This window comes from Loxodonta africana, chromosome 21 (genome assembly GCF_030014295.1).
Source record: "Loxodonta africana isolate mLoxAfr1 chromosome 21, mLoxAfr1.hap2, whole genome shotgun sequence".
Taxonomy (NCBI): domain Eukaryota; kingdom Metazoa; phylum Chordata; class Mammalia; order Proboscidea; family Elephantidae; genus Loxodonta; species Loxodonta africana.
In genome coordinates, this window is record NC_087362.1 from 40,062,142 (window position 1) to 40,075,164 (window position 13,023).

A 13,023-nucleotide genomic window follows, 5' to 3' on the forward strand; every position below is an offset into this window, starting at 1 on the left:
TCTTACATACAACCAGTTGGCAAGTGGGTGGCCTCAGAGCCATCTGCCCCCATCTCTACTCAGCTTCCCTCCTCCAGAGGACCCAGAATTTTTAGACCCCAAGTTTTAGGAATCGAAAATGTAGAAAATGTAGTAGGGAGAGAGGAAGGAGGAATTGAGAGACCCCTTAGGCCTTTTAAGAGTGCTACATTGGGGAGTTGAAGTCTTGCCATGGCTGTTTAAAGTGCATTTGATAGCTAATCACTATTGTCCTTTTCATGCAATGCCACTTTGAGGTCCTTAGATCTCAGAGTGGGGAGTGGGACTTGCCAGACCTCCATAAATAGAACAACAAAACCCCACTCCAACAAATACTTATTAAATGAAGGGAAGAATAAACTCAAAGTACTGAGAGGACTCAGAGACATGCCGCTCAGTGTCCCAGACTTGACAGAACTAACATGGAGACCATGCTACTGAGAAACAGAGTCCACTTTATCCTGAAAGCAAGAACAGATAAACTCTGCAATCAGCCAGCCATATGGGCTCCTTGGAATACCTAAGAAAAAATTAGGTAGTGGTGCAGACAGCAGTTAAGGATGTGAATGAGGTAGACCATGTCCATATAGCTTGTGGACTATTTAACTACTCAGGTAGGGACCTCATTTCCAGAAATACTTTATTTACATATGATTGGGGGCTGATAGACCACCTCCTTCTCCCTCCTTTTTTAATCATACTAAACGGATTGGCCTTTTAAGAGGGTGGTTTACTTCTGCCCTGTCCATGTTATCTTATTTTAATTGTTTTCTTTTCTTCTCTTAGTTCTAACTTTGGTGCATCCAAAACATCTCAGCAGGAGGGTATTTTCCCATGAAATAGTTATTATTAGTAGTAATTACATACAGGCTCTTAATATAATTCTGTATGGAACACACTTTCATTTAAGTTATATTTTATTAAATAGCTGGATTTTCCCAAAAGTGGCTGGAGAGCTCTATCCAAGGCTATGTTGAATGAGAAAAGACTGCTTGGGACCAGAGGATAGATCAGAGTTGTTTCCTCAGAGAAATATGACTAACCTTGAAATTCACCACTCAAACAGCACCTAGCAATTTTGAAAGCATACCTGAAAGATAACTAACATGCGTGATGCTGAATGTGGGAGAAAAGTCATGCTGTGGCATAGAGTGGACAGACTTTGGGTTTGTAAGCCAGATGGGCTGAGGTAGGAGCCTGACTCTGTCCTCAGCAGCTGTGTGGCTCTGGATAAGCATCTTCACCTTCCGAGCCTCCACTGCCTCTACTGTAAAATACTGTGTGAGGCCTCGGTGTCAGCTTTTCCAGGGCAGAGCACTCAAGAGGGAGTCAATACATGGTAGCTGTTAGCTGTCCCATTGTGGTGTGAGAATAACATTCAACTAGCTAATGGACAGAATGTTCTGGAAAACACCAATTCTGGGATGTGCAGTGAAGACAGGGAGAGCAAAAACAGGAAGGAAAGGAGCAAGCTGCGGAGGAAGAATGAACTCTATCTCCAGAGCTGGAAACAAATGTCCATGAAGCCTTGGCATGTGAGAGCCAAGGCAGAGCCAAAAGGCCCAGTGAATTCTGCATAAGCTTTTGCTACAACAAAAAACTTTAGATTGTTGTGAGAATCTCCCATGAGCTGCCCATATGTTGCAAGTCCTTCCTGGCTCCGAAACTAATACGGTGCATCCCAGATAAAGCATGAGTAGGCTCAAGCTGGCTACTAGCTTGAAAAACTGGAGTTGATCAAATTGACCTTGAGAAACACAAGAAAGTGGTATTTAATGATATGCCAGATAAAATCCCTGCACAAAGATGTGAAATACAGAAGGGCCTGAAGGAAACCAGACCAGCAAATTTTGAGGGTGGGGGACCTGGAGGCATAAGCTCAGCATACATCACCAAGGCAGGGCTTGGGACCTCAAGCACTTTCTGGGCTATATCAGTGGGGCAAAGATGTGAAAGGGCAGTGACACTATCCTCCAAGGACTCCCATTTATAAAGCTTTTGGTGCTAAATTAGAGCTTCCATAACCATAAACTAGCGAAAATTAGGAACACGGTACAATGGGACTCACAGTGAGCAAGCAAACAGATGAGAGATGATAAAGGGGCTGAATTTCTTCAGTCTATCCACTGCCATCAAGTCGATTCCAACTCATAGTGACCCTATAGGACACAGTAGAACTGCCCCACAGGGTTTCCCAGGAGCAGCTTTTGGTTAGCAGCCAAGCTCTTAACCACTGCGCCACCAGGGCTCCTTCTTCAGCCTACAATCTATAAAATCTGACTTAAATGTTTGAAATGTTATGTGAGCGTAAGTTTTGCTTTTGTTCCCACGATCTTTTCCCATGTTTCTGACAGTGAATATTTGGGGATAGTTCCTTCCCTGAGATCACTGTTTGCTAGTGTAGCTCAATTTTCTATTCAGGTAGAGTGAAGTTATTCAATGATAACTCGGTCATCTAAAACCTGATTTACAGGGACTCAATTGGGGCTTAAAATCCAAGAAAGGGAGGCTGAATGACGGACTTTGAAATGATCCCACCCACCCTTCTTCTTTAGAGATGAGGAAACTGAGGGACCTAATAGACCAAAAGATTTGCCCCAGTTCTAAGAAATCTCTGCCTCTATGCTCAAATTAATAGTTAGAATAGTACAAATACTGAGGACTCTGTTCTGATATATATGGTGTTATAAGAAGAGGATAATTTTTAAAACACATAAACAATTGAGTTTTTGCATTATCTTCCAGAACTGGCTTAAACATTACTTTCATTATGCAATAAATACGGCTATTACAGTATTACTAGGGCCACCAGAATCTTATTTTTCTAGTTTAATATAGCATATCACATGGGCAAAATTTTACAAGCCTGACTGTATCCCCTGAGAGGCATCAGGTACATTGTTAGTGGAAGTGGAAACTGGTATAACACTATTTGATGACAATTGGAAAACTGCTATCAAAATTTTAAATGCATGTGCTTTGAATCAACGAATCCCCAGCTAAAATTCTGCCCTAATGATATATTCACAAATATGTGTTATCAAGGATGCTCACTGAAGCATAGTTTAGACCTAATTATGGCTGAAAATACAAGAGAGACTGAACTTTTAAGAGAGCAAATGCTTGGAATAGTAAAGCAAAGCAAACAGCCAAAAGGTCCACCAGAACGGAGGTTGGTTAAATAAATTACAGTACAAGCACATGATGGAATATTATACAGAAGTTAAAAATAATGAGGTAGATTATGGACAGATCAAAAAAAAAGATCTTCTAGATACAGTACTAAGTGAAAAAAATCAAAGTACAAAACTGTGTGCATGTACCTTCCTATTCTACATGCACATTCAAATCACATGCACATATTACCATTTGCTCTCTTCTTTATACATCTCTAGAGATTACTACTGTGCCACCTAATAAAAGTTCTTATTTTTTAACAGAGAAACAAATTTTAAGTTAGAAAAAAATTGGGCCCCCAAGATGGCTTCACTGGAGAATTCTACCAAACCTTGAGAGAAGAGCTTGCGCTAGTACCTCTCAAACTATTTCAGAACATAGAAAAGGAAGGGATACTTCCGAATTCATTCTATGAAGCCAGCATAACCCTGATACCAAAACCAGGCAAAGACAGCACAAAGAAAGAAAGTTATAGACCAGTATTTCCCATGAATATAGGTGCAAAAATTCTCAACAAAAAATTTTAGCCAATAGAATTCAGCATCATATCAAAAAAAATAATAATAATACACTATGACCAAGTGGAATTCATACCAGGCATGCAAGGATGTTTCAACATTAGAAAATCAATCAACATAATCCACCACCTAATAAAACAAAAGAAAAAATCACATGATCATTTCAATCAACGCAGAAAAGGTGTTTGATAAAGTCCAACACTCATTCCTGATAAAAACTCTCAATAAAATAGAAATAGAAGAGAAATTCCTCAGGATAATAAAGTGCATCTATACAAAACCAATAGCCAACATCATTCTCAACAAAGTGAAGCTGAAAGCATTCCCCCTGAGAATGGGAACAAGACAAGGTTCCCTTTATCACCACTCGTATTTAACATAGAAGTCCCAGCTAGAACAATAAGGCAAGAAAAAGAAATAAAGGGCATCCAAATTGGTAAGGAAGAAGTAAAACTATCGCTATTCGCAGGTGATGTGATACTATATACAGAGAACCCTAAAGACTTCACAAAAAACTACTGGAACTAATAGAAAGATTCAGCAGAGTAGCAGGAAACATGAAAAACATACAAAAATCAGTTGGATTACTATATACCAATAAAGAGAACTACAAAAAGGAAATCAGGAAAGCAATACCATTTAAAACAGCCCCTAAAGAAATAAAATTCTTAGGAATAAAGTAGGGATGTAAACCAGGGATGCAAGAGACCTATACAAAACACTACTGAAAGAAACCAAAGGACACCTACATAAATGGAAAAGCATACCACGCTCATGGATAGGTAGACTCAACATTATGAAAATGTCAATTCTATGCAAAGCAATGTACAAATACAATGCAATCCCAATCTAAATATCAACAGCATTCTTTAAAGAGATGGAAAAACTAATCACTAACTTTGTATGGAAAGGAAAGAGGCCCCAGATAAGTAAAGCACTATTGAAGAAAAAGAATAAAGTAGGAGGACTCGCACTACCTGACCTCAGAACTTACTATACAGCTACGGTAGTCAAAACAGCCTGTTACTTGTACAATGAAAGACACATTGACCAATGGAACAGAATCAAGAACCCAGGTGTAAATCCATCCACCTATGGTCACCTGATCTTCAACAAAGGCCCAAAGTTCATTAAATAGGGAAAAGACAGTCTACAACAAACAGTCCTGGCAAAACCAGAAGTTCATCTGTAACAAAATGAAACAGGACCCATACCTCACACCATACACAAAAACTAGTTCTAAATGGATCACAGGCCTATATATAAAACCAAAAACTGTAAAGATCATAGAAGAAAAACAGGAGCAACGTTACAGGCCCTAATACATGGCATAAATAGCATACAAACTATAACTAACAATACACAAACACTAGAAGATAAGCTAGATAATTAGGGTCTTCCAAAAATTAAACACATCTCATCACAAGACTTCACCAAAAGAGTAAAATGAAAACGTACAGGCTCAGAAAAAAAATTTGGCTATGACAAATCCAACGAAGGTCTAATCTCTAAAATCCATAGGAAAATCAAACACCTCTATAACAAAAAGACAAATAATCCAACTAAAAAATGGGCAAAGGATATGAGCAGGCACTTCACCAAAGAAGACATTCAGGCAGCTAATAGACACATGAAGAAATGGTCAAGATCACCAGCCATTAGAGAAATGCAAATCAAAACAATGAGATACCATTTCACCCCAAATTACTGGCACAAATCAAAAAAACAGGAAATAACAAATGTTGGAAAGGCTGCGGGGAGATCAGAACTCTTATGCACTGCTGGTAGGAATGTAAAATGGTACAACCATTTTGGAAAACAATACAGCGCTTCCTTAAAAAGCTAGAAATAGAAATACCATATAACCCAGCAAACCCACTCCTAGGAATATATCCTAGAGAAGTAAGAGCCATCACACAAATAGATATATGCACACCCATGTTCCCTGCAGTATTATTCACAATAGCAAAAGGATAGAAACAATCTTAAGTGTCCATCAACAGATGGTAGATAAACAAACTATAGTACATACACACAATAGAATACTACACAACGATAAAGAACAATGATGAATCTGGGAAACATCTCACAACATGGATGAATCTGGAGGGCATTATGCTGAGTGAAATATGTCAACCACAAAAGGACAAATACCGTATGAGACTACTATTGTAAAAATTCATGAAATGGTTTGCACATAGAAAGAAACAATCTTTGATAGTTACTAGGGAGGGGAGGAGTGGGAAGAGAAAAACACTAACTAGACAATAGATCAGTGGTAACTTTGGTGAAGGGTAAGACAGTACACAATACAGCAAAGTCAACACAACTTGACCAAGGCAAAGTCATAGAAGCTTCACAGACACATCCAAACTCCCTGAAGGACTGAATTACTGGGCTGAGGGCTAGGGACCATGACTTCAGGGGACATCTTGCTCAACTGGCATAACATAGTTTATAAAGAAAATGTTCTACAGCCTACTTTGGTGAGCAGCATCTGGAGTCTTAAAAGCTTGTGAGTGGCCATCTAAGATGCTCCACTGGTCCCATCCCATCTGGAACAAGGGAGAATGAAGAAAACCAGAGACATAAGGGAAAGATTAGTCCAAAGGACTAATGGACCACAACTACCACAGTCTCCATCAGACTGAGTACAGCACAGCTAGATGGTACCCAGCTACCATCACTGACTGCTCTGACAGGGATCAAAATAGAGAGTCCCAGACAGAGATGGAGAAAAACGTAGAAAAAAATTCTATCTTGCAAAAACAGACCAGACTTCCTGGTCTGACAGAGACTGGAGAAACTCCAAAAGTATGGCCATGGGATACCCTTTTAACTCAGTACTGAAGTCACTCCTGAGGTTCACCCTTCAGCCAAAGATAGACAGACCCAAAAAACAAAACAAGACTAAATGGGCATACCAGCTCAAAGGCAAGGACAAAAAGGCAGGAGGGGACAGGAAAGTTGGTAAAAGGGAATACAAGGTCTAGAAGGGGAGAATGTTGACATGTCATGGGGTTGGCAACCAATATCACAAAACAATATGTGTATTGTTTAATGAGAAACTACTTTGTTCTGTAAACCTTCATCTAAAGTACAATTTAAAAAAAAAAAAAAAAAACAACCATAACAAAAAAAATTGGGTGGGCCCCGCATTTTTTTTTTTTTTTTTTTAGTTAACACAAAATAATGGATTCAGTGAGCTCAAAACAAAGATTCCTTTCAAATATACTGAAAAGGCAGAAACAAATCTTCTGTTTCTTTGCTGTCATAATTTTTCAGTCCAGAACACCAGAAATTTTCTTAAACAAACCAGGGTCTCTTTTTCAGATGGCAAGAACTCTTTCACCTTGTTCAGAAATGAAGACAGCCCAGGCAAGAATTATCCCACACCCTCCACCCTCTGTTCTGAGACACACCGGTCTGACTTCCCCTCCTCCCCCTTCCAGGGCCACTGCACAGAACACTCCCTTTGCCCAGCCTTACCCATCTCCCATCCTCCCCCTGGTTTTTCCTGAGCTCTCAGCCCAATAACTTCTTTCCTGGGGACTCCTCTCCAGACATTTGTTCCCACCTCCCTGGAATTGTTCATAATTTCATCACATCACATACTTCCCTGAAGTGGCACTTGCCATTGTTTCAAGTTTACATTGACGTTTACTTTCTTTGGTTAAATCTGTCTTCCACTCTTAATTAAAAGCTGTACAAGGACAGTGGCAATACCTATTTTACCTTTGCAGTAGACCCCCCCCAGCATCTATCAGTGGTGCACTTCATAAATATGTGAGCGAATGACAAGTGAATGGATGAATGCAGATTATTCTTCATGCTGAAGCCCAGTACCCACTGCCCCACTGCGGTCGAGTGGATTCCAACTCATAGCAACCCTATAGGACAGAGAAGCCCAGTGATCGTATTAAAACATCAAACAGCTGGTGTCACTCTCTGGCTCAAACCATTGTCTCCAAGGCTCTACATGACAGCGCCTGTCCCTCTCCGACCTCTTCCCCTCCCAGTTGGCTCCAGCCACATTACCTCTCCTGCTGATTCTTGAATCCTCCAAGCATGTTTCTACCTCTGTGCCTTTGTACATGCTGTTGCCACTGCTTGGAAAGCTATTTCCCCTGATATGTACATGGCTGACTATTTCATTCAAGGCTTAGACTAAATGTTATAACTTTAGAGAGGTCTCAGCTAACCAGCCCATGTCACTCCTCATCCCCTACTCTGCTTTATTTCCTTCCCTGAACTTATCACAGCCTGACATCCTATTAAATATTAACTTGATCATACCTTTATGGTCTGCCTTTTCTACCCAGAAGGTAAGCCCCATGAGGGCAGGGATCTTGTTTTGTATGAAGCTATATCCTCAGCTCCAAGAGCACTACAAACCCTCAACAAATGTTTGTTGCGTGAATTCACATGTAATTATATATACACAGACATATCAGCACGGACATCTACACAGACTGAAAAGTGGTAAGTATAAAACAGAAAAAGGGTTAAAGCCTATTCCTTTCTAATCTTAAAATCCATAAGCATAACAATCTCCTAGTGACATTCATAGGCATTTACTACATTTTAGTTTTCTTAATACATAAGTTAAATGAATAAACATTCTCAAGCCTCTGAGTAATAAAAGCAGATGACATTGACAATGAACTGTAAACAAATGTGTGTTTAATAGTGGGCTTGCTCATCTTTCATTGAAAAAGTAAACAAAGTGAATATGGCTTTCAAAATAAAGAAAACATTGTTTCAAGAGCAATAAACTTTACACACCACAGTAAAATTTCCATGTGTTTATCCTAGTGTGTATATTTGACAAGAGAAAAAAAAAAAGTCACGTGCTTACCCATTCTTCTAAAATGCGTGACACTGCTTCATTGGCTCTTGTCATATTCCTACAGGCCAGGATCACATGTGCACCATGGAGGGCAAAAGACTTGGCAGTTTCAAATCCTATGGTTTAAAGGAAAAGTCAGCGTTAGAAATGTAACATCAAAACACTGAGTTATAACGAATGGCCTTTAAAGACCACATGCATTGCCCTAGGTCAGTGATTCTCAACTAGGGGCACTTTTGTCCCCCACAGAACATTCGGCAATTTCTGGAGGTATTTTCAGTGGACACAATTGGGAGTGGGGTGCTACTGGCATCTAGCGGGTAAAGGCCAGGGATGCTACTAAACATCCTACGACGTACAGGGTAATTCCCTGCAACACAGAATAATCTGGCCCAAAATGTTAACAGTGCCAGGGTTGAGGAATCCAGCTCTAGAAACACAGTGATTTCAAAGATGAAGGTCAAACCATAGCAGAGCTCCTGGCACAGTCAGCCATTTATCTATCACTTAATAATGACCAGACCCTGAGCTAAATATACAGGATAAGGCTACATAAAGAACTGACATAGCCGCTACCCTTAAAGAGTTCATGACCCATAATGAGAGAAAACACACCTGGAAATTAAAACAAATAAACAGCATTTACTGAGCTCATGACAACATGTCCTGATAGAAAAAGGGGAAAAGGGAAAAAGAGAGAAAGACAAAGGGACAGAAGCAGAGAGAGAGAGAGAGAGAAAGGAGAGACAGAAAAAAGTACAATTGATCAGTATCAGGAATGAGTAAAAGGACATTACTACAGATCCTACAAACACTAAAAAAATCTTAAGAAAGGTATGTTGAACAACTTAATGCCAATAAATTTCAGATATAGTTTAAAAACGACAAAATCCTAGAAAAACATTACTTAAAAACTGCCACCAAAAAAAAAAAAAAAAACCCTGAAAATTTCTATATATTCAAAGAAATAGAATTCATAGTTCTCAAAAAGAAAATTCTGGACCCATATGTCTTCAACAGTGAATTTTACCAAACATTTAAGAAAGAAAAAAACACCAAACTTATATAAACTCTTTGAGATAATAGAAAAATAAGAAAAATTCTCAATTACTATATAAAAGTCAACCTTATTTGTCATCAGGAAATGAAAATTAAAGATACAGTGGGAAACCACTACATACCTACTATTACAATGGCCAAAATTTCAAAGAAAAAACTGATCACACCAAATGTCGGAGACGTTGTGAAACAACTGGCATTTTGAACATTACTGAATAAAAAACAAAAGAGTCTAATTTCAGAGCTGGAGCATCAAACCACTGCTCTAAAGTGTAAAATATCACATTTTATGAGCTATGATGAAAGATCATAGAGGCAATAGTACAACAAACAGCAAAGGAATCAATTCTACTAGAGAAGGCAGCAATGTAATTCAGCTAAATCAAGGTCAAATGACAAGAAATTATTGTGTCCAAGATAATGCTAATATTTACAAAAAATTAAGGTATCATTATCTTACTGAGATCAGCAAGTGAAAGAGCCTACCAAAGTTTATTCATTCATATCACTTCCATATAGCTAATCTTCACGGAGGTTGGTCTATTTATATATACCACCTTTCAAGGGAAGCCAGCACAGCACAGTAGAAAACTCAAAATCAGGAATTCAGCACACTTGTGTAGAGCCCAGCTCTAACCACTTACAAGGTATGGGACCTACGGCTATGCCTTTAACTCATCTGAAACTCAATTACCTTTTCTATAAAATGGGGAGTAGATGGTGAACATATACTAAGACCTTAACATAACCACAGTTCACGGAAAATAAATGTTAGTTCCCTCCTCTTTTCAAAATCCTTCACGTAAAATCCTATGTCTTCTCTGATTTGTATGATCTACCAAATATAGTACTGTCATCATGACTGAAAAATTAAAATTCTCTCCCAGATCTGCTCCCAACAGCAACTCAGGAGCTGAATGGCTTTGATATTACCAGAATTCAAAGAAATCCATCTACAGGATCCACCCATGCCATCTGCCTGAATTCCGGCTCCAGGTCATACTTGAACTTCAGTCTTGAGACAACCTGTTATTTTTTTAGATCATGCCAAGTTCTGAATTCAAGATGTACACTTACCATCACCTAAGGATGACCTCCTATAATAATGCACAAAGGTACTTCAAACCTAAAATATTTAACAGCTAAATCTGTTTGCCTCGTCTTTGGTGCACATAGTGAAAGATGTTTGAAGCCAAATCTTCTAGCCATGAAGCAAGAAGACAAGAATCTGAAATTTACTCACTTTTACCCATGATGCCAACTTCACCCCTTGCGACCAGTGAGCAAAAGACACCCAGATCATTTGGGAAAGAGAGAGAAAAGTAGAACACCAGGTTTTGTAGCCCAGCTGTTCCCACACTGAATGGAAGCAGGCATGAGACAAAATCTTTCTGACTGATATGCTACGTTCATCAGGCTAATGAAATGCTGACAGCCATATGGAGGTAACTCAAAGTGGCCAAAACGCTTCACTTTACCTTTAAGGACTTTACACACCCAGAAGATCTTGGAGAAAACGGTGACTCTGTGTCCCTTGGAAATTTCCAGGTCAAAGCAATAATCAGAAATATTTTCCATCAAGTTTTCATCAGAGGGTACCAAAAGGAAAAAATGATCCAGGGAAGTAGGCAAAAACGGTGGATACGATGCTTAGTCATTTTTTAACAACCATATTTTTAATAGCTTGAGAGAGCATCAATATAATGCAAGGTCAGGCAGGCCGAAGTTTATTTAATTAACTTATTAGGTTAAGCCATAAACTCGTTGGGTTAACTACATACTCCTTGGGGACTAACACCCAGCCATTGTTCTTGTTGTTAGTTGCTGTCAAGTAAGCTCCAACTAATGGCGACCGTATATATAACAGAACGAAAGGTTGTCCAGTCTTGTGCCAGCTTCATGACTGTTGATATGTTTCAGCCCATTATTGCAGCCACTGTGTTAATCCATCTCACTGAGGGTTTTCCTCATTTTCACTGACCCTGGGCTTTACTACATGTGATGTCCTCTGCTAGCACCCAGTAGGATTCAATAAATATCTGCCAAAGGAACAAATAGTTCTGGCAGATTGCTAACAGACCACCATTCTAGACTACTTTAAAGCAATCTCAGTCATTTCAAACAGCAATACTGATGGCTTTCTAATTTCCTTTTTTAATAATGAATAAATATTAAAATCCTGCAGAGATAGCTATCACTCACCGCAGTTTTGAGTGACATTACCTACAAATTTGTGGGGAAAAAAGCATGCCCTTTTTCTATCAAATTTTATTTTCCCAAACAAACGTGTTAAGTCATGCTATCTCACTTGACAAAATAACTTCCAGCAAAGGACTTCGTATTACCAAAAAGAGCACATCTGACATGATGGCAGCAACAGGCTGCAGGCACAAGCTCCTTCCCTCTCTCCTTGAGATAATCCTTTACTGTAGCATGGTTAAGCCATCTGTCTCTGCGTCTTGTAAAATCATACTTTGGCTCTTACATCTTCCTTTATCTAAGCAACGCATTACACACTGCTGGTCTCCTTTTAAAAGCTGCAACAGACAGCTCCATTTTCTTATTCTTTACAATTGCCTTTGGTGCAAAAACAAAGCATGGATATTTCAAAAGATGATGGCTTAACAGGAAGCACAATAACACTTTTATAGGAAGTCATATCTCTAGAGTGTGGAGTTTAAAAAAAAAAAAAAGTTTAATAACGCTACCTACTGCTAAAGTCCTGCACAAAGCCCATGAGACTAGCATTCCTTACTCCTGTAATACTGCAGCTGATGACCAGTCTAATTAGCTAAATGTAGTAGTGCTAAGCCAATTCTGCACACTGCCAAAGTTTGTGCAAAATAATGAAGGCAATGGTTTACTAAATTTAATAACCTGACTCATCTTATAAAAAATTAACTTGATTACAATGTTTAAATTGAACCAGCTTAACTGCATGGAGATGGCAAGTGTGTGTCCAGAAGAATATTTAAAGCTAATAATGTAAAGACAATGAAGGAAGGCATTTTAAAACAATAGCCAGCATCGGTTTTCTAGCACTTGTTACAACCAATCCATTCGGAAAAATTAAGTGGCCATAGAGGTTTAATATCTCACTGTTTGGGGTTTTAAGCTTTGGACACAAACACATTAAAGTACCATAAAATTGAAAATATAAATAAATAATAAATTTTTGCTTTTCTTACACTAGTTTCCATTTTCTAGAACAGTGACCACAGGATAAATCAAGTCCACGGACCTGCTTTGTTCGGCCTACACTTTGTCTTCCTTCTTCTTTCCCTTTCCTTCCTTCCTCCCTTCCTTCCTTCTTCCTTTCTCCCTCTTTTGCTTTACTCTTCTCACCTTTCTTCCCTCCTCCGTCCCTTCCCTTGTCCTCTTTTCCTTCCTTCTCTCCTCCCT

At 39.0% G+C, this 13,023-nt stretch overlaps 1 protein-coding gene across 13 annotated transcripts in view; it reads right to left on the reverse strand.

Annotated features, from left to right (window-relative positions):
- WWOX (WW domain containing oxidoreductase) overlaps positions 1-13,023 on the reverse strand; it is a 1,096,383-nt gene that overhangs the window by 1,023,798 nt on the left and 59,562 nt on the right. For all 13 annotated transcript variants that reach the window (XR_010318844.1, XR_010318846.1, XR_010318845.1 and 10 more), the window contains one exon: positions 8,572-8,678. Coding sequence is in view for 10 of the 13 variants with exons in the window: in XM_023558142.2 (XP_023413910.2) it covers positions 8,572-8,678 (107 nt within the window). In the remaining 3 variants the exon portion in view is untranslated. The remainder of the gene's footprint in view (positions 1-8,571; positions 8,679-13,023) is intronic.